This window comes from Salmo trutta, chromosome 12 (assembly GCF_901001165.1).
Source record: "Salmo trutta chromosome 12, fSalTru1.1, whole genome shotgun sequence".
NCBI lineage: Eukaryota > Metazoa > Chordata > Actinopteri > Salmoniformes > Salmonidae > Salmo > Salmo trutta.
Genome location: NC_042968.1, coordinates 55,536,280 through 55,562,883, shown reverse-complemented (window position 1 = coordinate 55,562,883; position 26,604 = coordinate 55,536,280). Strand labels below are relative to the sequence as shown.

At 43.4% G+C, this 26,604-nt stretch overlaps 2 protein-coding genes and 1 long non-coding RNA gene across 5 annotated transcripts; 1 reads left to right on the top strand and 2 right to left on the bottom strand.

Annotated features, from left to right (window-relative positions):
• The first annotated feature begins 6,704 nt into the window (after positions 1–6,704).
• Positions 6,705–12,267, top strand: LOC115203820 (ankyrin repeat family A protein 2-like). Of its 2 annotated transcripts, XM_029768850.1 has the most exons (9): positions 6,708–6,810; positions 7,228–7,631; positions 8,178–8,336; positions 8,581–8,646; positions 8,841–8,938; positions 9,157–9,282; positions 9,459–9,525; positions 9,687–9,767; positions 11,178–12,267. In XM_029768850.1, exons 2-9 carry the CDS (start codon positions 7,352–7,354, stop codon positions 11,231–11,233), a joined length of 933 nt encoding a protein of 310 aa, XP_029624710.1. In that variant the 5' UTR covers positions 6,708–6,810; positions 7,228–7,351; the 3' UTR covers positions 11,234–12,267. The 2 variants fall into 2 exon arrangements, with proteins under 2 accessions (XP_029624709.1, XP_029624710.1); XM_029768849.1 differs by having other exon boundaries at positions 6,705–7,631.
• Positions 8,120–8,845, bottom strand: LOC115203823 (uncharacterized). The gene is made up of 2 exons (XR_003880259.1): positions 8,532–8,845; positions 8,120–8,428 (listed from the first exon to the last, which is right to left on the bottom strand). It is a non-coding gene; the product is annotated as an uncharacterized LOC115203823 (long non-coding RNA).
• A 187-nt stretch (positions 12,268–12,454) lies between the features above and the next one.
• On the bottom strand, positions 12,455–19,460 carry btf3 (basic transcription factor 3). Of its 2 annotated transcripts, none has more exons than XM_029768851.1 (6): positions 19,341–19,460; positions 18,138–18,206; positions 17,836–17,949; positions 17,444–17,645; positions 16,968–17,024; positions 12,455–12,782 (listed from the first exon to the last, which is right to left on the bottom strand). In XM_029768851.1, the coding sequence occupies exons 1-6, from the start codon at positions 19,443–19,445 to the stop codon at positions 12,736–12,738; spliced, it is 594 nt and encodes a 197-aa protein (XP_029624711.1). In that variant the 5' UTR covers positions 19,446–19,460; the 3' UTR covers positions 12,455–12,735. The 2 variants fall into 2 exon arrangements, with proteins under 2 accessions (XP_029624711.1, XP_029624712.1); XM_029768852.1 differs by having other exon boundaries at positions 19,276–19,412.
• Positions 19,461–26,604: the final 7,144 nt, after the last annotated feature.

Below are 26,604 nucleotides of genomic sequence, written 5' to 3'. Positions count from 1 at the left end.
ACAATTATGACACGTATGTTGTAATAAAAAAACGAGTGGTGTCTTCTGATTAAATGCAGTCTTTCTGCATTGTGAAAATGGAAAACCCAGATATTCAAAGTTTGTGATGAATGACAGGTTGTTTCTTCATGCAAACCTGATTTGGGGTTTAAAATTCAATTAAGTAACTTTATTTTAGGGGTTTAGTGAAGGCGGGTCATTTTTTACCCTTAGGACAAGGGTAGTATACAGAATGTTAAGACTACACAAGGGTTAAATAAGTATTAGCACCCCTGAGTCAATACTTTGTAGAAGCACATAGCAAAGGGATGTGAATACTCATGTACATGATATATTTGTATTTCAATTTCAATACATTTGCAAACATTTCTCAAAACATGTTTTCACTTTGTCATTATGGGGTATTGTGTGTAGATGGGTGAGAGAAAAAAATAATATTTAATCCATTTTGAATTCAGGCTGTAACACAACAAAATGTGGAATAAGTCAGAGTATGAATAGTTTCTGAAGGCACTGTAGAAAATAATAGAAAAATAAAACAATATCAAATCAAATGTATTTATATAGCCCTTCTTACAACAGCTGATATCTCAAAGTGCTGTACAGAAACCCAGCCTAAAACCCCAAACAGCAAGCAATGCAGGTGTAGAAGCATGGTGGCTAGGAAAAACTCCCTAGAAAGGCCAAAACCTAGGAAGAAACCTAGAGAGGAACCAGGCTATGAGGGGTGGCCAGTCCTCTTCTGTCTGTGCCGGGTGGAGATAATAACAGCACATGGCCAAGATGTTCAAATGTTCATAAATGACCAGCATGGTCAAATAATAATAATCATAGTAGTTGTCGAGGGTGCAACAAGTCAGTAGCACAAGAGTATGTTCCCTTATCAGTGCCTCCTGAAGAGACAGGAGTCTTTTGAAAATGTTTCCAACATTTATTTTTACAGTAGCCCATTACATGGTAGAAAGGTAGCCTAATAACAAGAATGAATTTGTACGGAACAATTTATTTCCATGGGGAGTTATATTTGTATGCCATTCAAAACACTTAATTTGGAAGTGAGTTTTGCACAATCTATTGCACTGCTTGCCCTCCCATATGGTCTACCATAAGTGAGCCCAACCCCCTCCCATACTGAAAACATATCTTGCTGTTCTCCACTAACTTATTGCTGTACTCATGTCTACAAGGTCATTACTCATACTAGTGCCCATAGCAACGGGAGGAAATGAGAGGGAGTCCAAATGGAGTTACCGCCCTTCCTGCTTAACCCATTAACTCAAATTGAGCAAACATGGACTGGAGAATCAGTTAAGGCTACAGCTCACTGGCAGCAACAACAGCAGTAGCACAACCATAAACAAATATAAAGCTATGAGTAGGCCTATAATGCGTGCAGGTGCTGGGGAAACAGTTGAATACCAGGCAGAGACCACTACAGTTGTACCATTGAGTACAGCTTGTATCCCAAATTGCCTGCAGAAATTATTGAATGAATGGAGAAATGTGTGAAATATAGACCAGAGGACTCAGCCCCTCGGATGACAACACTTCATTCATCAAGGTTATTGGACTGAACCAGTTCTGCCATCTGCAGTCAAAATCACTAATCCCACATGTGCAACTGGACACAATAGATGACATGACTGCATGACACATTGTTTTCTCAAATGCATCTCTTATACTCAGTACATGAGAAATACACTTTTTAAATATTATTTTATAAAGACAATAAAAAACACTTTGATGCTTTAAGTACAATCAGACTCACCAACTCATTGTTTCATGTCACATTCAATAGCAACAATTTCAGTTCAGTTACTCATCATGAACTTGATTCGTTGCAAGTCAAGTGCCGGTGTGACAGATTGGTCTATACTGCCACCATGTGTTCATTAGATTTCATCACATACTGGGAAAAAAACAACAAGATTGGGGTAGGTGGCCCCTAGGTGCAGATCTAGTCTCAGACACCAAACACCAATTGAGTAAAGAGCTTGGGTTAAAACCTGAAACTTAGATCTGTTTAACTTCCTCTTACACATCCATTGACATTTATTTTTTATGTTATCAACATATATTTGTCATACAAGCACAGTTTAAAAAAACACTATGGTTCTCTATTAGCCCGGTTGCCAGTCTGTTTCCACAACATTTTTGGGACTGGCTGCCACATCCAATTTTTGTTATAAAGTCAAGAGTGTATGATGGTATATTATCATTCTGATTACATTTACTCACATAGATTACATGTCAAAGACATTAGAATAAATTGTGGTTGAGGCATTTTCCAGACATAAATGAGTATGCACCAATAATCAGATTTAACATAGTTCAGCTTGCTAGAGGGTTGAGGTCAGCTCAGCATCATTCTTTCAATAGCTGAGTGTTAGTTGAGTTAACAGTCAACTCAGTAGGCTATCCTGTAGATGCCGTGAGGAGTATGAGTTATGGTCACAGCAAGAGCGCAGACTTATCACACGAGTGCCCTTCACATGCTGGGGGAACAAGGCGACTGAGGCCGGAGTTGCGTGTGATAACTGACATAGATATTAGAGCGAGGCGATTTGCTCCATGCTATTGACCTGGAAGCTTTTTATTCTCCAGACCCCCTGGTGTCCCTACTGTGGCAGTGACGGACCACAACTCGTGGCCTTCTTCATTAGAAACTCTGAAAACAAACAAACTAAACAACAGCACAAAAGAGGGTCCCGGGACAAAACCCCCTCTCTTTCTGCCGTGGCTGGTTGTGTTGTGTGAAATCACGTCATGGGCTACAGTCGTCCAGCACAAAACAGCAGGAGGCAGAGGACCAGGCACGGGAGCCACAAAGGACCCAGGTGCCGTGAGCAGTCCTGTTGGCGCTGCTGGCAACAAGGCCCCAGAGAAGCCTGCTCATAAGGTTTTATGGACTGGAAGAAGCAGGTGTACCATCCAGCAGCATCCCAGATCATTCCATGCACCATTGCATGGTCTATGACTAGTTTCAAGTTTTATTAGTCGTATGTATGGTATACGCATAGTAAACTTCTAACCTGTACACCCGCACATTGACTCAGTACCTGTATATAGCCTCATTATTGTTATTTTGTGTAACTTTTATTATCAATCATTTTTTTACTTTAGTTTATTTAGTAAATATTTTCCTAACTCTATTTTCTTAAAACTGCACTGTTGGTTAAGGGCTTGTAAGTAAGCATTTCACTGTTGTACTCGGCAAGTGATCAATTAAATTTGATTTGATACATCGTCCAACAAAATGATTACTTGCAGGTGCCTTCTCGACAATGCAACAAAAATAAGAAAAGATAAGAATACCATGGTCACCCCTTGTTCCTTCCTGTTCACTCCCTTGTTACCCACCCTACTCCAGCCCCCTCTCCAACCCCTTTGTAAGCTAAAAGCCCCCTTTACCACCACAGCTAGGCTAGCCCCTGAACGACCCGCCTACCCCAGGCTCTCTCCTCGATATCACTGCAAGAGCATTACCTTTGCCTTCCAAGAACAACAGCTTATGGTTAGTTATACTTGAGCAAATTCAGTTCCTAAAGCTCTTCTTAACCTCTCAAAAACACATGGCTGGAAAGTCACACAAAACGTGTTTGGTTTGAGATGGTGGTCTGCTATTTAAGTTGATTCATTACCTCAACTAATAGACTGTAAAAGCTATCCCTGACTCTCTTGGGGTGCTGTACATTTGTATTAATAGAAGAGCGAAAATAAAACATTTCCCTACTCAACTTTTCATGTTCAGACATATTGACCTATAAGGCTTTTCTCTTTGATCAGACAGCATGATAAGTGTATGAAATATATTGATGGCAACCAGTTGACTTCTGACCTAAAGGGCACGTATTTCATTCATGCCCCTCACGTGGTGGTAATCCCAACTGTAGACATGCACGATATGCCTTGGCTGAATAGTGTTATTCACTTTGATACACAATGATGCATGCATCATTATGAAAACATAATATTTGCTTTATTTGTGTGTAAGCATGCAGAGAGAGAGATTATGCACACACAGCAAACATGTTAGAGGTTATTTCAGGCTGCATTCACACAGGCAGCCCATTCTGATATTTGTTCCACTAATTGGTCTTTTGACCAATCACATCATATCTTTTTCAGAGCTGATCTGATTGGTCAAAAGATCAATTAGTGAAAAAAAGATGAGAATTGGGCTGCCTGTCTAAATGCTGCCAAAGTGTATGTCACTAGCAGAGGTTATGGGACTAATGAACTGCATAAATACTACAGGGCAGGGGCTGAAAAACTGTTTTCATCCAGGCAACATAAGCCTAATCACGTAGTTAGGAAATCCCCACTTTGCAGCAGATTTGTAGACATGTGTTGATTAGCCTCACAGTCACCTCAAAATAAACAAACTTTGAAAGCCAAGGCCACGTAAGAAAGTAAAGTCAACCAACACGCAATAGAAGGTGAAACAGATCTATTAAATCTACCAACGCCACAGTCATGGGTTACTTTCCTACAGGGGATGTTCTGGTAAAGAGGAACTTATAATGAATGTGACATTCACATGTCTTATGGTTTGCGTCGCATACAGTTAGTTTCAGGAAGGCGTAATTCCCAGAAATTGTTGTGATGTCACGAAAGACCTGACTAGAATGGCTCGCTGTTCAAACTATTGTCACCAATTCAAAAACGAAACTATTTACCATGACCATACAAAAAAGTCCCTATTACTCAGGTATAAACAAAAGAAAGAAAGCTGTGGTGAGACTAATGTTGATAGCAGGTTGATTTTGGTTTTGATCCTTTGTACCAGATCAGATTTCCAGACAGAAATCAAATAATATCTATTGCTTGGTCAATTGATCCCTAACCAAAATATTAAGTTATTAATACGTTTTATGAGCGAAGTTAGCAGCATTTGAAAATGCCCTAGCCACATAAATACTAGCAGTTAAGATGGAGAGGTGGCCCCTAATTTCCTGATCTGGACAGGGGTTTAGCTGTGAAAACACTCAGACAAAAACAAAAAGCGAATGGCGCTTAATTTAGGACTTACACTCCTCTATGGCAGGACTTGACAGATTAGGGAGAAATATTTGGCATATCCCCCTAAATCAGATTAGCATGTTGCAACTTCGACCAGTGAAGGGGAAAACCTCTGACTGCTCAAACGAATGAGTAATTCCAGATTATTCAAGCAGAAGTAACATGCTTCAAATGGTGACATGTAGAGACTTTGCAGCACAAAGGAAACACTTAAGATAGCTAGCTGGGTCAATAAACTGTTTAATTTGATCTGAATGGTACTATATACACATTTCTACAAACGTACATACTCTACTGCTCTATTACTTTAAGTTGAGAATGAAAATAGTAACTTAAAACATGCTTATGAGAGAAAATCAAAGATTGGATAAACACCTAGCCCACTTCTAACATGCCTGTTTCCATCTTCTTTGATTCAAATCCAATCAAATTTTATTTGTCACATGCGCTGAATACCGTGAAATGCTCATTTACAAGCCCTTAACTCTATTTCTTGAACTGCGTTGTTGGTTAAGAAAATATTTACTTTTTTTATTTTTATTAAAAGTAACAATAAAATAACACTAACAAGGCTATATACAGGGGGTACCGGTACCGAGTCAATGTGCGGGGGTACAGGTTAGTCAAGGTAATTTGTACCAGTAGGTAGGTGTAAGGTGACTATGCATAGATAAGAAACAGCGAGTAGCAGCAGTGTAAAAACAAGGGGGGGGCATTTGATTAATTGTTCAGCAGTCTTATGGCTTCAGGGGTAGAAGCTGTTAAGGAGCCTTTTGGATCTACTTGGCGTTCCTGTACTGCTTGTCGTGTGGTAGCAGAGAGAACAGTTTATTATGACTTGGGTGACTTGGCCCTTCCTCTGACACCACCGAGTATATAGGTCCTGGATGGCAGGAAGCTTGGCCCCAGTGATGTACTGAGGTGTACACACTACCCTCTGTAGCGCCTTATAGTCGGCTGCCGAACAGTGGCCATACCAGGCAGTGATGCAACCAGTCAGGATGCTCTCGATGGTGCAGCTGTAGAACTTTGAGGATCTGGAGACGCATGCCAAATCTTTTCAATCTCCTGTGGGGGACCCGCTCCACTACAGCCCCGTCGATGTTAATGGGGGCATCTTCGGCACTATTTTTCCGTAGTCCACGATCAGCTCCTTTGTCTTTGGTTTACAATGAGACATTTCATTCAAGGAAAATATTCAAGGAAAATAGAGCAATTGTTCTAAAGAACCTGTGGGCAAAAAAAATTAACAATGCATAAACCAATTTTTAGCATTTGACCAAAACTGTGATCTTTGTGCTTCAGAAGGTAATCTCACAGCAGAGTAACCAGTGTAGCCTAATCTATTATCCAAGCTTTCGTATTAAAATGGATTAACAAAAACATTGCAAAATGCCATGGTAAAACTTTAATTCACCCAGGTTAGGTTTTTGGAGCTGACACAAGTAAAACACAGGTCCCCAAGGCCTCAAAGATTTGTATGCGATAGGCCTCCACAACCAGAATAAGGAAAACAACAAAAAGAGGATTGGTTATTAAGTGTCATTCATTGTCAAATTTGCTAAAATATAAAATATTTTTCTGTATGTTTTCAATAATTGTAGGTGTCGCGCTAGAATAAAGCATGTTTTGTAATGTTTTATTGTTCACATACCTGGTTTTACAGTCGGGCACATATATATTTTTTTAACTACCTTATTAGTGCTCATGCGCGAGAAACACGTGAAAAGCCAGCTATCAAATCCTTGCACCATCGGTGGACATTACACAAAATGTGTTAGCTACTTAGTAAGAAATGATTTATTATTCATAAATGTAAATCACTAACAACGGTGTTGTGCTTCTAATCAGTACGTTAGGTTGCATGCAATGGATTATACTGGGTCTGTTAGCAAGCTTGCTAACACTTAGTTAGCCAACGTTACGTTAGCTAGCTAGCTAGCTACGAGTTTGGTCTCGTCTATTATGTATTTCAAAGTATTAGCTAACTACCAGTAATGATAAGTCGGACAGCATTTGGTAGTAGCTAGCTAGCTAGGCCCTAGAATTGAACGATGTAAGCCTCTGGACTGATTTGATCCTATGTTGTTAATTAGGAATGATCCTCGTCTGTTTTCTTGCAATCACTCTCTCCTGTGGGTTTATGCATATTAGCACTAGCCCTCGGCCTACCCAATGCTGATGTTACGTTTTAATTCATTCTAGGCTTTCACTGACTTTTCTCTTATGGCACACCCGATGTGGTAAACAAAGCCTTTATTAACCAGACAGTCGCCATCACATCCACCTAGCACTGAGTCGACCCCTCTGACTCTGTAACTACTCAGTCATGGACAAAGGTTTGGTACCAGGTAGGACCAGTTCGGTCTCAGAGATGGAGGGGATGTGTGTGATGCCAGATATGAGTGGCATCAAGTCGGAACACCCGGGTGGGAGTGCGGACAACACAGGTGCACAGAACGTGGCCATGGGGATCAAGTTCATTCTGCCCAACCGCTTCGATATGAACGTGTGCTCAAGATTCGTAAAGTCACTCAACGAGGAGGACAGCAAAAACATCCAGGACCAGGTCAACTCCGATTTGGAGGTGGCTTCGGTTTTATTTAAAGGTACCAACTGTTAACGCACTCATTGGTATTACAATGCAATTTCCATATTTCACACTATCCCAGTACTCTTAAGGTCCTTGTGTTATTTTCCGAGGTAGACTGGCAGCACAAAATATCAAGTTAAACGTGAATCGACTCTCAATCACGAAGCGGTTCTAGAAACAAAGCCCTTTACTTTCATGTTACTTTCATGTTCGGAGCATGCTAGATAACGAATTAGAACAGGTGGTCCTTCGCTCTTCCTCAAAACACGCGCTGTAACGTGGAGAAATGGCCACGTAGGAACACTAACCCTAGAAAAGTTTAAAATATTTTTTTTCTCACTGATGTGCTTACAAACCCTTAGCGCAAGGGATGCGCGTTAATGTTCAGGCCGAGCGTTGGGGGTCTTAGAAGACGCCTTCGTCCAATGACTTAGTTATGTGTAATGTAGTGGAACTGAGAGCCATGATCTTAGGCTAATTTGATCCCAGATAAATCAGGAGGTATTTTGCTGCTCAATTGAACTAAGCTAATGGTTGATGCTGTCTCTTTTCCCTCTTTCAGCCGAGTGTAATATTCAGACGTCACCCTCACCGGGGATACAAGTTCGTCATGTTTATACCCCGTCCACCACCAAACACTTCTCTCCCATCAAACAGTCGACAACACTCACCAACAAGCACCGTGGTAACGAGGTGTCCTCCACTCCTCTTCTGGTCCACTGTAAGTACCTGAGCTCATCTTAAACTAAAAGGTGGTTTCTTTGTCCAATGTACACAGACTTCCAACTTGTCTTCTGCTTTATTCCAACCCCTCTGAAAGATAAGAGGTCGGAACAGTGGGCTGGCTATATGACGGCGTTTGTCCTGGATTTGTCACCTCACTTAGCCTCAAACATGACTACAACACAAAACATACCTGAATCGAACATTGAACGATGGCTGATGATTGACCTCTGTCTTTCCAGCTCTGTCCATTCACCAGCTAGCAGCACAGGGTGAAATGGTTTTCTTGGCCAGCAGGATTGAACAAGGTGAGGATGTCCTCAAGGTGGAGTTATATTTGTTGTTATATTGATGTTGTCGGGCTCCTTAGAACCATGCAGAGTCACATTAACAGTTGGTAAGAACAATATGCACTCAAGAATGTCTATATTAGGGCTCTCACTGGTTGACTTGAAAGATGTGGAACATGTTACTGATTGCTTTGGTGTTTGTATGGCTGTAGAGACCGTGATTAACCTGCAGGATGAGGAAGGCTTCACCCCCCTGATGTGGGCTGCAGCACATGGACAGATCGCAGTCGTAGAGTTCCTGCTTCAGAACGTAAGCACAATGACATGTTGAGACCAATAACTCAGCAAATTACTAAATTCATTTGAACATGGTACAGAAATATGCAGCAAAATAGTCAGATATTGTTACAAAATGCACATACTACATAAAACAGCAAAATACATTGTTGAAATCATGTTTTGACTATAAATGGGCCGCTTAGACCAGACTATTTTCTCACTTATGGTCTCTATGTTCTCTTCCTTTAGGGAGCGAACCCCAACCTGTTGGCTAAAGGCAGAGAGAGTGCTCTGTCTCTGGCATGCAGTAAGGGATACACAGACATCGTGAAGATGCTGATCGACTGTGGGGTGGACGTCAATGAATATGACTGGGTAGGAAAGTTAGCCGATTCAGGATTTTAAACTTCATTCTTGTGTATGGCTTATGTAGACACATGGATATGCATCCCCCAAATCAGTGATGTAAATGTGGTGGAATGCTTACCTTTCTGGAGGCTGCCCTTAGGTTTTTGCCCAAATGTGATGCAGTGTTTGTGGGTTGGTTTCAGAACGGAGGGGCTCCCGTGCTCTATGCTGTCCATGGGAACCATGTACCCTGTGTGGAAATCCTCCTAGGTAAGGACTGACTGAACCTTCCACTCAGCAGACATACTGTACTTAACAGCAGTTATCTGAAACTTTACTTTTAATGTTTAGGTAAATTATGTTTAGATGTAGGCTGTATTTTAGTGTAGACAGGTCTGTCATCTGATGAATTCAAACCTTTTCTGTCACAGAACGTGGAGCCGACCCCACCATTGAGTCCGACTCTGGCTTCAACGCTATGGATATGGCTGTGGCAATGGGCCATAAAAATGGTATACAAATATGTATCTCATATCACTTTTAGGCTATATACTTCATCATGAAGAACAGGTTCAAATAGCATGACAATCTTTTCACTAAAGAGGTAATGTACTCTATGCATACACAGGCTACATAAAGCAGAAATATAGCAGTGCATTACTCGTCTTACGCCAGGTCTACTTTCATAAAGATAGACAGACAACTTAACTATATATTAGAATATTTTTGAAAGAAACAAGGGTATTTGGTAACAATAGGCAGGTTTCCATTGACCCAGGTTTATTCGTCAAAAGCAATGTTGCAAAAAAACAACACTGCGACATGTAATGGAAACGGCATCTATAGGAGAAATATTCTAAAGGCCGACATGTATCTAAAGCTCCACTCAACACTTAATTCTTAAATGCATACTGCTTGCTAAATAAATGTAACTACTAAACAAAAATAAAACGCATGTAAAGTGTTGGTTTCATGAGCTGAAATAAGATCCCAGAAATGTTTCATACGCACAAAAAGCTTTTCTCAAATTTTGTGCACAAATTTGTTTACATCCCTGTTAGTCTTATTTTGCCAAGCTAGTCCATCCACCTGACCGGAGTGGCATATCAAGAAGCTGATTAAACAGCATGATCATTACACAGGTGCACCATGGCAATACGTTGGCACATGAGAATTAGAATGTCAGTTCTAGCATTCTATTCATGCTGGCTTTCCCAGTGTACCTGAGACAGAGCCTGTATGCCCTCCCACCACCTGTCGGCAATTTAATGCACAATTTGCCGACATGGATAATGGAAACACTCCAACCACTATTTTTAGGTGTGACATTACATCCAGCTGTTTTTAGTGGCACAAGACCGTTCAATGGAAATGCACCATATCAGGCAATTGTCGCATCTATTTTCTATGTCAATTTTTCTAACAATTAAAATCGCTGGACAAGTTAGTGGAAACATAGCTAGTAACCCCCGCCCTCTTCTACCGCAATCAGACTGTTTTGATACAATTATGCATAAGTAGCTAGCTCAGAATCATCACCTTCTGATTCTGGGTCTGTTCCACTAGACCTGACTAGGATCAGAGTCAAACCAGGAAGTTAACAGTTTATGGTGCTGTGTATGCCAAGGCTAGACATGTCATCTTATGAAAACATATCCCAATCAAGCCCTGCTCAAACTAACCCAGTAGCTGTTATGATTTCATGACTTGGATATTTGTACTCTGGTAATAAGAGATGTAATGTTAAATGTCTGCATTTTGGAGCTGTGATCTGTTTGAGGATAGCATTCTTATGTCCTTTTCTTGTCAGTTCAGGTTAAGCAACCTAGCTTTCCTATTTACCTTTAACCAACTACCAGATATGCCTTTATGATTTCGTACAATAATCAAAATTTAATGAAATGCCTCTATTCTCTTATCAGTTCAACAGGTGATGGAGGCCCATCTACTGAAGTTGCTGATGGGGATGCGAGAGTGACCAGAGCCCAGGGAAAAGCCACTAACCTGGGGGACATGAGGAAGGACTGCCTGGAAATGGAAATGCAGTATACAGCAGACACCATAATGAAGAAAGATATGTCCAAGGACAATCGTGAAGCACGTCTATGAGACTCATGTTAGGCTCATGTGTAAAACGTTTAGGAAGCGTGTGTGAGTATTTAGGCACCCCATGTGTCTGTTTTGGGTAGCCGTTCTATTGAGTTTTGTAACAAACCATGTAAATAACTTCTGAGCAAAATGCCAATGTATGAAACTAGTGCATAAACCCAAATGTCTGCACTAATCATGCATTAATAATGGGGGATGTTAAGTTGAGTTAATTGCACACGTTATGAGAATTCTGCCCCTCATGAAAAGGGTATTAGCATGAAAGTAAACAGCCTAGTGGGTCAACTGCCGCAACTACTAACAGCGTCAACTTCTATGCTGTTTTGGTGCCCTAGCTCCCACTTAACGGCATTCAGCGAACCCGTGCACATACTGTCTGTGACGGAACAGTCTTGCATCTCAATATCTGCAGTGCTGCTCGTGGCAACGTCATTTCGCGGTCTACTTTTAACAAGGTGAAATGAAGTATATTGAACAAAAAATATTTTTTTAAATCAACATTGTTGGTCCCATGTTTCATGAGCTGAAATAAAAAAAATACTTTTTCCATAGCCACAAAAAGCTTCTCAGATTTGGTCCAGAAAGAAGAAACCCACACTGCTCTTGGTAGTATCCCTGCTCTTTATTAAGCTTTAGGTATCAGCCTCAAGGCCTTGTTCAGAGCTTTTTAAAATATACTTAAAGCTTAATAAAGAGCAGTGATCCTGGGGGGGGGGAAGAGAAGAGATCCTGCTGTAGGTAGGTTGTAGTTTAATGTATATTTGTGTATCTGACCAACTTCGTTGGAAGATATGGTTAAAATGCCATCCTAGGGTACATTAGTGTTGTAGAATGTTCCTTCAGATTTTTGCTGGTGCTGCTTTGTTATTGTAAATAAACACCTTGTAAACCATCATCACCAAATTTAGTGCACAGATCATGTCCCATTTATCTGTACAAGTCATTTATTCAAAGTAAATGCTGTGCACGTCGGCGCAAGCGTAAATGACTAAGTCACGTTGTCGGCAGTCCAGCGCACTGCTCTGTGCCATGCCTTAGTTGACCATGGGGTGCAATTAAAATGTTTAAAGTAAAAATCTGAGATTAAATAAATTGACAATAGCAAATGTTTATTCCAGATATGGTTTCAGCCAGACTGCAAATAAATCAGGTTCAGTAACATGGAAGAAACAGCTGAAGAGAATATGAAGAGCACGAACCTCAGACAACCTGTACAATCTCTCACTGACTCAAACTGGACACGGACACCACAGTGCACAAAATAGCATTTGAGAGTCGGGTGGCAAGAAATAAAACAAATAAAAATGAACGCCTAGTGCCCCTATCCAACCCAGTCAAGTCCTGTTGAGACTCCTGAAGGTCTGTTTTTCTTTAGTTTGCCTCATCCTTGGAAGCCTCATCGAAATTCTCCACCAGATCTAAAAACAACACAAGAGCCAACGGTGGGTAAGTGACGTGTCAGTAAGGTTAAGAAACAGGCCTAAATACAAACATACATGCCTCTTTCTACTAATCTCAGACCACTTAAGGAAAAAAGGACAGTGTTTATCTGAAACATGATCCCAGGTACAATCCCCCCTCCCTTTACACTCAGAACGAGTCTCGCTCTGCAAGGGGAAGGTACACAGAACTTCAGAAAACAGATGTAAAAGTCATGGCACTGAGGATCAAAAAGGCACTGAGGATCACAAGGAGGGTCCTATTTTTTCAATGAAGACTGAAATCTGTCAAGTCCATATTTGTCTCAGAAGGGTTGAGGGTTCAAATGGAAACATTTCCGACGGTCTGAATATAATATATTTTAGTGGGGGGGTGGACACAAAGGGAAACTAAACTCCAGTAATAACATGATGGCATAGACAGACTGTCATCGGGCTTCAACCATTCCTCATGCTGAACGGGAGTGTAATCGTTTGAGAAAACTTTGGGTTACGGGAAAAGGATAGCCCTGGGAAAAGCTGTGGGTAATTGTAATGGCAACCTCATGTGTTTGGACCCGTTTTCTCCAACAAAGAAAAGCAAACTGCTTTCAGAACTCCTAAACAACGAACACAACGTTTCAAACACTAAGTCCACCACCCCGACTCCCACCCATCACCAATTAGTCATTGTTGGATCCCCTGAGCATGACCCCCTTCAATTCCCAAAAGTAAGCAAACCTGGCAAGGTTTTATTAAATCAGAGGGAAAGTAAAAGCCCAGATGTAACTTATTCTGCAGTCAGTCTTCAGAGAAAGTATAACATGTATACTAACTAGACATGTGGGTGATGTTGAGACACAGGAGCACGTCAGTGAGCAAATTTACAAGAGGCCAAGAACAAGGTCCATTATTGAAGATACCGACATAATCCCTATGGTCAAGTAGAAATAAGCAGGGAGGAAAATAACCAATAACGAGAGAGGTGTCCATCCATGCCAAGAGGGTGGGAGTGGGACAGCGTCAAATGTACTGCCAGAGGCTGGTGTGATTCTCACACGGATGCCTCCATTGCTTCACTTCCACCTAAAGTGCTCCACACAGTATGCAACGGATCTGACATTACTTTGTTTGCTTAGTTCCACGTACTTTTGCGCAGCTGAATTTTTGGGATCGCTCCTTTTGCAGATCACAGGAGAGCTCTTAAAGGAATGATTCACCAATTTTGAATGTTATATTGTTTTTGTACATCTGAGTGATGTTCTATCGACTCCCTGAGTCATTTCATGTTTCTGAGTTACTGGCATTCAAGCAGGCAAAAATCCAGCCGGTATGACTTAGCACTGTCATAGTTGTTCTCGCTACACTGGAAGGTAATAGGAACACGACTTTTAGATTGCAAAAAGGTCTGTCATACAAACTTCAATTCTGGCCAATGTCATAACTTGGGAGGATGTCTTCTCTCGAATGAGCCATTGATCGTATTTTTGCAATATTCCTACCTCGAGGTGTAATTTAACAGAGGGTCTAGCACAATTTTCCTATTTGTCTGCCTCTTCAGTCCAGGGTGCATATCATGGTGCAGTTGCCAGAGATATCAGAAAGGCGATAGGAATCCAATGAAGGAAGGAGCGTAAACTCAACAAAAAAAGAAACATCCCTTTTTCAGGACCCTGTCTTTCAAAGATAATTTGTAAAAATCCAAATAGCTTCACAGATCTTCATTGTAAAGGGTTTAAACACTGTTTCCCATGCTTGTTCAATGACCCATAAACAATTAATGAACATGCACCTGTGGAACGGTCGTTAAGAAACAGCTTACAGACGGTAGGCAATTAAGGTCACAGTTATGAACACTTAGGACACTTAAGAGGCCTTCCTACTGACTATGAAAAACACCAAAAGATGCCCAGGGTCCCTGCTCATTTGCGTGAACGTGTCTTAGGCATGCTGCAAGGAGGCATGAGGACTGCAGATGTAGCCAGGGCAATAAATTGCAATGTCCGTACTGTGAGATGCCTAAGACAGCACTACATGGAGACAGGACGGACAGCTGATCGTCCTCGAAGTGGCAGACCACGTGTAACACCTGCACAGGATTGGTACATCCAAACATCACACCTGCTGGACAGGTACAGGATGGCAACAACTGCCCGAGTTACACCAGGAACGCACAATCCCTCCATCAGTGCTCAGACTGTCCGCAATAGGCTGGACTGAGGGCTTGTAGGCCTGTTGTAAGGCCGGTCCTCACCGGCAACAACGTCACCTATGGGCACAAACCCACCGTCGCTGGACCAGCCCGGACTGGCAAAAAGTGCTCTTCACTGACTAGTCGCGGTTTTGTCTCACCAGGGGTGATGGTTGGATTCACGTTTATTGTCGAAGAAATGAGCGTTACACCGAGGCCTGTACTCTGGAGCGGGATCGATTTGGAGGTGGAGTGTCCGTCATGGTCTGGGGCGGTGTGTCACAGCATCATCGGACTGCGCTTGTCGTTATTGCAGGCAATCTCAACACTGTACATTACAAGGAAGACATCCTCCTCCCTCATGTGGTACCCTTCCTGCAGGCTCATCCTGACATGATCCTCCAGCATGACAATGACACCAGCCATACTGCTCGTTCTGTGCGTGATTTCCTGCAAGACAGGAATGTCAGTGTTCTGCCATGGCCAGCGAAGAGCCTGGCTCTCAATCCCATTGAGCACGTCTGAGAACTGTTGGATCGGGGAGGGTGAGGGCTAGGGCCATTCCCCCCAGAAATGTCCGGGAACTTACAGGTGCCTTGATGGAAGAGTGGGGTAACATCTGGCAAATCTGGTGTAGTCCATGAGGAGAAGATGCACTGCAGTACTTAATGCAGCTGGTGGCCACACCAGATACTGACTGTTACTTTTAAATTTTACTCCCTTTGTTCTGGGACAAATTACTCAATTTCTGTTAGTCACGTCTGTGTGACTTGTTCAGTTTATGTCTGTTGATTCAAATCTTATGTTCATTCAAATATTTATACAAGTTAAGTTTGCTGAAAATAAACGCAGTTGACAGTGAGGACATTTCTTTTTTGCAGAGTTAACGCCCCACCAATTGCGTTCATGTTGTCATGCTGCGTCCCGCAGTTGCTAAGCTAATTGTCACGTAATCCCTTCTCAAACTGACTTTGTGTCGAGAAACGTGCCCATTTTCCTCGAGTACGCAACGACTCAAATCCAAAGTTACATAATATTACAGATAGCAAGTTAATTCTCACATCTTGGACAAGATTTGTAATGTAACTTCTTGATGAAATTGGTGCCAATGTTGGGTTTTTGAGCTAGCGCCCAATAGACTCCCATTCACTCCTTGAAGAGCGCTTGTCCCAGAATCGCTCAGAACGCACCGCTCGGTCCATTGACGTAGCATGGGCAACGTTTCCTCATCTCCTCAAAAGTATATATGCTGTTGCGAATGTCCGACTCCACTGAGGCACATCGATCTGCAGGTTGAACATGGTGAGATTGTAGACTCTTAAATTGATAGTGCAGTTGGTTTAGGCGATTTTACAGCTAACTAGCTCCTTCACATGCTGATATTGTCTTTGGTATTATTGTGTGTAGCTACATTTGCTAGCTAGCTAGCCAGCCCATAGAGAGCATTGTATTGTGGATTTTGTAGTCGCCCTGAGCTGCAACAGACTTCCACAACGATTTCCCATGTTGCTACCAACCTTATTACAATGCCAAAATGAAACATTTGTTCACAAAAATATTGTTCTCAGTGTTACTTAACACTGTAAATTAAAGGAATGAGTGGTTTGGGGGGGGGGGGGGGGGGTTCCTCTAAGACTTAACCCACACCAGTGTGTCACTAGTGCTTTTTGTTAATGAAAGCTCTAGTGTAATTGTGTTTCCATCAGGAGTGTGACTAAAGACTTGGGGTGAGCAGAATCAACTACTTTTACATCAAGACAGTTGCTTTGTGAGACAGTGTTAAAGTTCAGCTAGCCATTTTTATGTAAATGCCAGGGAAAAGTACCAGTGGCCTGACTTTGGCCCAAAGTCAGAGCAGGTTCGCCGGAGCCACGGGCTAGTGAGAAACAGGTGCCGGCCCACATGGATGGAAACAGAAGTCTGAGCTAAATCTCAGATTGTTTGAGTTTCAATCACAACCTCAGCATGTTGAGACTGCTCTTCATATAACTCACCTGGAACATCATCATCCTCTTCCTCTATGGGGGCAATTGGTGCTTTTCCATCTCCAGCTGTGAGGAAGAAATAAGAAATGTTACAAACTTCTTGCAGAGCAATGTACAAATGCCTCACGTCTTCAGGAAGATTTATCCAATCATGAAGAATAAGTAAAACAAATGGCATTTCTATTACAATGTCAGTGCCTGCGGTGCTCAAAATCCATCCAAGAACCTCCAGCCCTACTTCAAATCCCAAACATTCCAATTACAAGTGCAAAAACGTTCAAATTATTACTGTGCATTTCTGTCTGTTTTGATTACCAATCCACCTTCTCACACACTAACACTAGAGAAGTCTAGTACCTGTGGCCAAATCAAACAGATGAGGTGAAGAACATTTTGAAATGTCCCCCAGACACATGTACCCTGTTTGGGCAGCGCCTCGGCCAGTACCCCCTCGCCTTCCAGCTACCTCCCCCAGGAACACGTACCCTGTTTGGGTAGAGCCTCAGCCAGTCTCCGGAGGCTTGTCAGGCTGTCTGCTCCCAGCTGGTTGAGGATGCTGGGCAGCATCTCTGTCAGCTGCTTGGTCTCGGCGTGGCCAGTGATTGTGAAGGTGTTAGCTGCCAGGGAGGCCTGCACTTTGGGGTTGTTGAAATGGATCACTGTCCCCTGGTTCGTAAACATGTTCACCTGCGAGGAATGAGAATGGTTATGCCATGTTACTTGCAGTTACTTGCAGCCAAGTTGTGCCTTGAAAATAACCCTCTGCCCTCAAAGAGATCAACGCGTTCCAATTTCACACCAATTCAAGTACTCTGGCATCCATTTAAAAAGAGATGGTTACAGAGAGCGAATGGGTCAGTCTTTGACCAGACTTTACCTCTTCGATACCAGAGATGTTGTTGACGCCTAGTTTCTTTAGGGAGAACTGAAGTTTCTTGTCATCAGCTGTTGCGGTTCTGTGCACGACCTTCTTCTTTCTGCGAGCGGTGCCCTGTATAACAGAAGACAGATTCAAGTGCATGTACTTTTAACACCAGGTGCAAGATGAGCTTTACAAATGACATGTTATTTTTCTAAAGATATTGACTGTTTTAAATAGTGCTGTGTTACTATGTGGAAAAAACATGATTGGAGCATAATAGGAAGAAATTGATTTGTGTTAATGGCTTATTTTCTTACCTTGCCGCCAATGCGGACTTGTGCCTGAAGTTTGGCAAGTTTTTCTTGGTTCATTATTATTTCTTTCATCTGAAAGAGACAGCATTTGGGTTACTGGTATTATATAATTAGGATTATTTGTTTCTGGTTAACTAAAGTTACATTTGTAATACCTTTGTAAGCCCCGCCTCACTTAAGCCTGTATTTTTCTTACTGAAAATATTTTCCACAAACACCTGACTACAGCACCTCTCAGATTCAGAAGGGTTGGGTTAAATGCGTCAGACACATTTCAGGTGAAGGCATTCAGCTGTACAACTGACTAAGTATCCCCCTTTCCCCTTCATTACCCCAGTAACGTTACATGTAGCCTAAATTAATTTTAGCATGAAATACAAGTTGAAGGCACACGTGAGTGTACTGTTGATGTACAGTAAATTAGCAAAAATCCCCGAAACAGTAAATCAATATTGTGGTTAGGAAGTTTGAAAGGCAACACTACGATATGTCACGTTAGCAACCAAACTGCCTGTTGAGCAGTATCAGCTGGCTAGTTGACTACATATCTGCTGGCAAACGTTATAGAACATCAAAAAGTTATATGCTTAATTGCTTGCCAACGTCGTTAAGACGCAGACCTGCAACCAAAAATAGCAGACGCCACGGCTTAAATCAATGAACTGTAGCTAGCTAACAACGTTAGCTACATGTTGTCTAAGTTTAGCAGACAAACTATCAACCAACTTACCAGTACTTAGCTAGTAAGTTATTTATGTTTAGATATGAGAGCTAACGTTAGCTAGCTGGATAATAATGGGCACTGATGTAGCTAGCTATGCTAATAGACCGTTGTAACTGTTTGATGTCAGCGAACTGGAACATGCCGAGAAAATGAAAAAAAACACTGCACACCGCTGCTAGCTAAATATCTACATACATTTGACATGTCGACGATGACCACTGAAAAGTAAAAGCCATATAAACGATGTATCGGGCTTTTTGCCTCTGACTAGCTACCAAGTTGCTAAATTCGATTAGCCCCAGCGGTATTGGGCCTGTCACAAAAACCTCACCGCCCAGCTTTAAACTCTATTACCAAGTCCACTTGCGCTCAAACTCCACGATTTTTACCGGTCTGATAACCAAGGATATTGTTTACCGTGTGCAGTTGGAGAAGAGCAGAAACAGTGCAGGAAATAAGGTATTTTAGAGCTCCTCACTGACCTGCACACTAGCAGCGAGCACACGCGGGGAGCAAGATGGAAGCGAGAGAGGCTGGAGGAAGTGACGTGCGGGCAGAAGTGCAACCGCAAAAGTGCCTGATGTCATTCATATACCTCAATGGCTGATGGGCCAGTTCATTCATGGGAATGAGGAATGGCCCTATCTGTAATAATCCATGGAACTATTTATGCCTTAGAAGAAATAAGGGAGTAGCTCTTTATAAACGGATGACTTTATTATTAATCCGGAGCATGGTGTAACAGGCAGACAGTCGCAGCTGCACTCAACGTGTGTATTGGTGCGCCCCAATACTCTAACAATGATTATATGTACTCATCTTAAGTGCTACACGACCTAGTGGAGTGTATGTGTAATGACGTGTTAATACCACAATACCACATTCCTCCTCCCTTATTAAGATTTCAATATAAAATCCCCCCCCCCCAAAAAAAAAAACGTTTTTTTTTTTATATACAACATAAGAACTGGCCCATCAGCCACTGAGGTATATGCTATTTTATTGCATTAATGAACTAATGCTGAAATAACGTTCCTTTGACTGAAACAGCATTCTTTTTAACTTGTTCTGTACTCTACTGAACTAAACAAGTCAGTGTAAACAATAAGCATGACAATAGACATTACATTTCACATGTTCACAAGCATTTTAGTTTACCCTGTTCACAGTTCAAAGTCCTTTAAGCAGCTTGGAAGCTTTGTGACGAACACTAGGGGTAGTGTCCATTCTCAACAGTGGAGGAGCCACCAGCTGTTTCTGAGCTGGGCTCAGTATCTGACTCTGAAACTGGGTTCTCCTCTTCTTGAACTGTTTCCTTTGTTACGGTCTCTGTCTGTGGAATGTGCACCATAAAAGCAAGTAGATACCTAGAGAACAGCCTGTCCTCTGTCATCACAACTAGTAACTCACTTGTTGTTCCCTCATGTCTGGTAAGAATCTGATCAACATGTACGCAAACCACTATACCATCTCCCATTATTACCTTGTTGGAGACAGGACCAGTCACTGAGTCTATGAATCCAGGAATACATTTTGGCCCATGACTGACATTTCTGGTAAGAATAGGGTCCCCCTCTCCAAAACTTCGGCCCTTGGTACGTTTGTCATGGTTCTCTTTCTGTGTGTTTTGCGTGCGTTCAACGATCCTTTTCAGGTCTGAATGGACTAGGTCCAGTGTGGAGCGTAGTCTACAACCTAATAACAACTCAGCAGGAGAAAGTATTGTTGTGGATTGAGGTGTTATTCTGTAGCTGAACAGAACAGGTGACACTTTTGTTGCTATGCTCCCTTCTGCACTTTTTTTCATAACTTCTTTGAATGTCTGTACTGTGCGTTCCGCCAGACTATTTGAAGATGGTTGATATGCAGCTGTCACATGCACAATACCATTGTTTCTGACGAATTCTTGTGCTTCAGTGCTCACGAAACAGGTTGTGTTGTCACTCACCTCCATCTCCGGTATCCTTTGGTTACTGAAGCTCTGTCATAGGTAATCTATAATAGTGGTGGATGAAGCAGAACTCACAGGATACACATCCACCCATTTAGAATGCGCATCAATCAAAATCAGAAACATTTTCCCCATGAATGGTCCTGCGTAATCTACAGTTGAAGCCGAAAGTTTACATACACTTAGGTTGGAGTCATTTAAACTCGTTTTCAACCACTCCACAAATGTCTTGTTAACAAACTATAGTTTTGGCAAGTCGATTAGGACATCTACTTTGTGCATGACACAAGTCATTTTTCCAACAATTGTTTACAGACAGATTATTTCACTTTCACTGTATCACAATTTCAGTGGGTCAGAAGTTTACATACACTAAGTTGGCTGTGCCTTTAAACAGCACGGAAAACTCCAGAAAATGATGTCATGGCTTTAGAAGCTTCTGATAGGCTAATTGACATAATTTGAGTCAATTGGAGGTGTACCTGTGGATGTATTTCAAGGGCTACCTTCAAACTCAGTGCCTCTTTGCTTGACATCATGGGAAAATCAAAAGAAATCTGCCAAGACCTCAGAAAAAAAATTCTGGTTCAACCTTGGGAGCAATTTCCAAACGCCTGAAGGTACCATGTTCATTGTGTACAAACAATAGTACGCAAGTATAAAACACCATGGGACCACGAAGCCGTCATACCGCTCAGGAAGGAGACGCGTTCTGTCTCCTAGAGATGAACGTACTTTGGTGCGAAAAGTGCAAATCAATCCCAGAACAACAGCAAAGGACCTTGTGAAGATGCTGGAGGAAACAGGTACAAAAGTATCTATAGCCACAGTAAAACGAGTCCTATATCGACATAACCTGAAAGGCTGCTCAGCAAGGAAGAAGCCACTGCTCCAAATCCGCCATAAGAAAAGGCAGACTACGGTTTGCAACTGCACATGGGGACAAAGATTGTACTTTTTAGAGAAATGTCTTCAGGTCTGATGAAACAAAAATAGAACTGTTTGGCCATAATGACCATCGTTATGTTTGGAGGAAAAAGGGGGGAGGCTTGCAAGCTGAAGAACACCATCCCAACTGCAAAGCACCGGGGTGGCACCATCATGTTGTCAGGGACTGGTGCACTTCACAAAATAGGTGGCATCATGAGGAAGCAAAATTATGTGGATATATTGAAGCAACATCTCAAGACATCAGTCAGGAAGTTAAGCTTGGTCGCAAATGGGTCTTCCAAATGGACAATGAACCCAAGCATACTTCCAAAGTTGTTGCAAAATGGCTTAAGGACAACACAGTCAAGGTATTGGAGTGGCCATCACAAAGCCCTGACCTCAATACTATAGAACATTTGTGGGCAGAACTGAAAAAGCGTGTGTGAGGAAGGAGGCCTACAAACCTGACTCAGTTACACCAGCTCTGTCAGGAGGAATGATCCAAAATTCACCCAACTTATTGTGGGAAGCTTGTGGAAGGCTACCCAAAACGTTTGACCCAAGTTAAACAATTTAAAGGCAACACTACCGAATACTAATTGAGCGTATGTAAACTTCTGACCCACTATGAATGTGATGAAAGAAATTAAAGCTGAAATAAATCATTCTCTACTATTATTCTGACATTTCACATTCTAAAAATAAAGTGGTGATCCTAACTGACCTAAGACAGGGAATTTTTAGTAGGATTAAATGTCAGGAATTGTGAAAAACTGAGTTTAAAAGTATTTGGCTGAGGTGTATGTAAACTTCCGACTTCAACTGTATGTGCAATCATTTCCAGCATTTCTCTGGGAACTCCCAGGTGTGGAGCGGGGTTGCTGCTGGTGCTTTTCTGTGTTCCTGACACGTGTTACATGTCTTGACTAGATTCTCTATCTCGTCATCTGGTTTTGGCCACCGTAAGTAACTCCTAGCCAACGCTTTCATACGCGAGACCCCAGGGCGAGTCTGGTGTAGTTGCTGTAGGATAGCCTAGCGTGCTGGCTGTAGAACAATCACTCGTGCTCCCCACAAAACGCAACCATCCTGTACGCTCAACTCTGTTTATCTGACACTGTATGGTGTGAATTCAGTCCCTTCTGTTTGTTGTGGCCATCCCCTTACCACATATTCTCTAACTCTAGACAGGACTCTTTACCTGTCCAGGTTGTCACTTGCTCTGCAGTCACGTGTGTGGTGTCCGTGTCCTCGAACATCAGCACTCTGTCCTCTTGAGCTGTTATAATGGGCGTGTACGGCAGCAGAAGATGGCTCAGGGCATCTGCATTCCCATGGTACTTTCCTGCCTTGAAGACAATAACATACTTGTACGCGCTCAACGTCACTGCCCACCTCTGGATTCTCGTAGACACCTTCTGTGGAACTGCCTTTATTTCATTAAAAAGAGACAGTAGAGGTTTATGGTCTGTACAAGTCTTGGTTTGTAAAACTTTGGTGTGTCCTCCTTGTCTGCATAGATTTTGAACACATTCTCATGTTTTGTCAACACATCTTCCAATGTCCACTGTTGACCTGCAACAATCTGATTTACTGTTCCCCAACTAACTTCAGTTCTTTTATCCAGCCCCGACCTAGCAGGTTTGGTCTAGTGCCTGATATGACTACTAGAGGTAGCTGAGTCACTGTGTCTCTGTGCTGCACTGTCACGTCCTGACCAGCAGAGGGCGTAATTGTGTTAGTTTTGGTCAGGATGTGGCAGGGTTTTTGTGTGTGTTAAGTGTTGTGTTGGTGATTGGACTCCCAATTGAAGGCAGGTGTGTTGAGTTGCCTTTGATTGGGAGTCCTATATAGTAGTGTGTGTTTTTCTTTGGGGTTGTGGGTAGTTGTTCTTGCATTGCGTTTTGTGTGCCTGTAAGACTGTTCCTGTCGTCGTGAGTATTGTTTATTGTTTTGCCTGTGGATGCTTTACTTATGTTTATTAAAAAACTATGAGTATCCACATTCCCGCTGCGCCTTGGTCCATTCATGAAGACAACTGTTACAGAACTACCCACCACCAAAGGACCAAGCAGCGGAGGAGGAAGGTGCCACAGGAGAACAGCGTGGATGGATGGACTTGGCAGAAGGAGCGAAGATTCTGGGAGGACAAGTTAAGGGAACCCGAGAGGCAGCCCCAATAATTTTTTTTGGGGGGGGCACAAGGGCTGTTTGGCGGGGCGAGATTGGAGCCCCAGGCCAGCTCCCCGTACCCTTGTAGGGCAGAGACAGACTGGACAGGTCCCGTGCTTTGGGGTTGGGGCTGTGGTGAGGCCTGGGATTTTCAGGCCGGTAGGCACAGTACCAGCGCCCCGCATGTGCCAGGGCGAAGTGAGCATCGAGCCGGAAGGGGTGATGCCAACCCTGCGCTCAAGACCGCCAGTGCGCCTCTACGGTCCGGTGTTTCCCGCTATACGCACTAGCATGGAGGTGCGTGTCTCCAGGCTGGCACGTCCGGTACCAGCCCCACGCATCAGGCGTATAGTGCGTCAGCCCAGCCCCGCCAGTCAGGAGTCGCCAGAGCCGCCCGCCAGTCAGGAGTCGCCAGAGCCGCCCGCCAGTCAGGAGTCGCCAGAGCCACCCGCCAGTCATGAGTCGCCAGAGCCGCCCGCCAGTCATGAGTCGCCAGAGCCGCCCGCCAGTCATGAGCCGCCAGTCAGGAGTCGCCAGAGCCGCCCGCCAGTCAGGAGTCGCCAGAGCCGCCCGCCAGTCAGGAGTCGCCGGAGCGGCCCGTCTTCCCGGGTCCGCCAGAGCGGCCCGACTGCCCGGGTCCGCCAGAGCGGCCCGCCTGCCCGGATCCGCCAGGGTGCCCCGCCTGTCCTCCGGTCCAGCACGAGTGGCCAGCCTGTCCTCCGGCCCAGCCCGAGTGGCCCGCCTGTCCTCCGGCCCAGCCCGAGTGGCCCGCCTGTCCTCCGGCCCAGCCCGAGTGGCCCGCCTGTCCTCCGGCCCAGCCCGAGTGGCCCGCCTGTCCTCCGGCCCAGCCCGAGTGGCCCGCCTGTCCTCCGGCCCAGCCCGAGTGGCCCGCATGTCCTCCGGCCCAGCCAGAGTGGTCCATCTGCCAGGGTCAGCCCAAGTGGCCCGTCTGCCCGGCGCAGCTATCGGAGCCACCGAAGTGGGCGACGCCGAAGGTGGAGCGAGGTCCACGTCCTGCACCTGAGGCACCTCCAGGATAGGTGGGTTGGGGAGGGAGGGTGTAGCACAGTGCCGTCGTTGACGGCAGCCACCCTCCCTTCCCTCCCTTATTGTTTAGGGGGATATTTTTTGTTGTTTGGGGGTTTGTTTTTTCTTTTAGGTGCATTCCGGGGTCTGCACCTTGAGGGGGGGTATACTGTCACGTCCTGACCAGCAGAGGGCGTAATTGTGTTAGTTTTGGTCAGGATGTGGCAGGGTTTTTGTGTGTGTTAAGTGTTGTGTTGGTGATTGGACTCCCAATTGAAGGCAGGTGTGTTGAGTTGCCTTTGATTGGGAGTCCTATATAGTAGTGTGTGTTTTTCTTTTGGGTTGTGGGTAGTTGTTCTTGCATTGCGTTTTGTGTGCCTGTAAGACTGTTCCTGTCGTCGTGAGTATTGTTTATTGTTTTGCCTGTGGATGCTTTACTTATGTTTATTAAAAAACTATGAGTATCCACATTCCCGCTGCGCCTTGGTCCATTCATGAAGACAACTGTTACATGCACAGTTACATTAGCTGCACCTAATATGTCTACTCTCTCACCTGTGTACGGTTTGAGATGCAGAGAACAAGTCTTTATGTCTGGAACTTTTGTACTGTTCCACAACTTTGAGTACTCTGACCCGTTCATTATGGTTACACTGAACCCTGTATCCACTTCAAACTCCCCATCTGACTCATTCAATTTGAATGTGACAGGAGACACTTTCGGAATCTTCTCTGACATGCTGTACATTGTAAAGAGATTCCTCTTCTTCCTCTTTGTTATGTTCAGCTTCCCCGCTGATGTGAAGTCCCCCATGTTTTTTACTCCTTTTTCTTGATTTTGCTTTCCTCTCCCTTTCGGACTGGAACTCTCTGCAGGTGATTTAGCCCTACATCCTCATTTTATGTGTCCTTCCTTGTTTACCACACTTATGGCACTTTTCATCCTGAAAATGGCACTCACTTGCCATGTGATCACCTTGACATTTGTAACATGTTTTCACGTGCTCACCTTGTGTTGGTTTCTTTATCTGATGCATGCTTAGCTTGTGCACACTTCCTCTAACTGAAAGACCAATGGAGTGCCCTGCCCTCACCAAGACAGCGCTTGTTTCAGTGAAATTATATTATTATTATGACTAGATTGAATAGCAAGCCTTTCTAACCGGTAGGTAGCCTAGGGGTTAGAGAGGCGAGCCAGCAACCGGAGTGTTGCCAGTTTGAATCCCAAATCTATGGGAAGTGAGCTGGCAACTGGAGGGTTGCCGTTGTGCCCTTGAGCAAGGCACAACAGCGCCCAGTGTGGCAGCCCCCCACACGTCTCCAAAAAATCTGTATATAGGCCTATGTGTCTTTCGGATGGGTTGGCTTAAAAGTGGAAGTCACATTTTGGGTTGGACTTTGTGTGCAATTGGCCAATAAAGTGATCTTAATCTGTAGTTACTCATCGGTTATAGAATAAAACTGCAGCCAATTATTCTGTTGAGTAGGCCTAGACCTACCTTTCACTTGTTTATCTTTATGTTTTATCCAACTACCTCATCCCCATATTGTTATTTATTTTTTTGCTCCTTTGCACCCCAGTATCTCTACTTGCACATTCATCTTCTGCACATCTATCACTCCAGTGTTACTGCTAAATTGTAATTATTTCGCCACTATGGCCTATT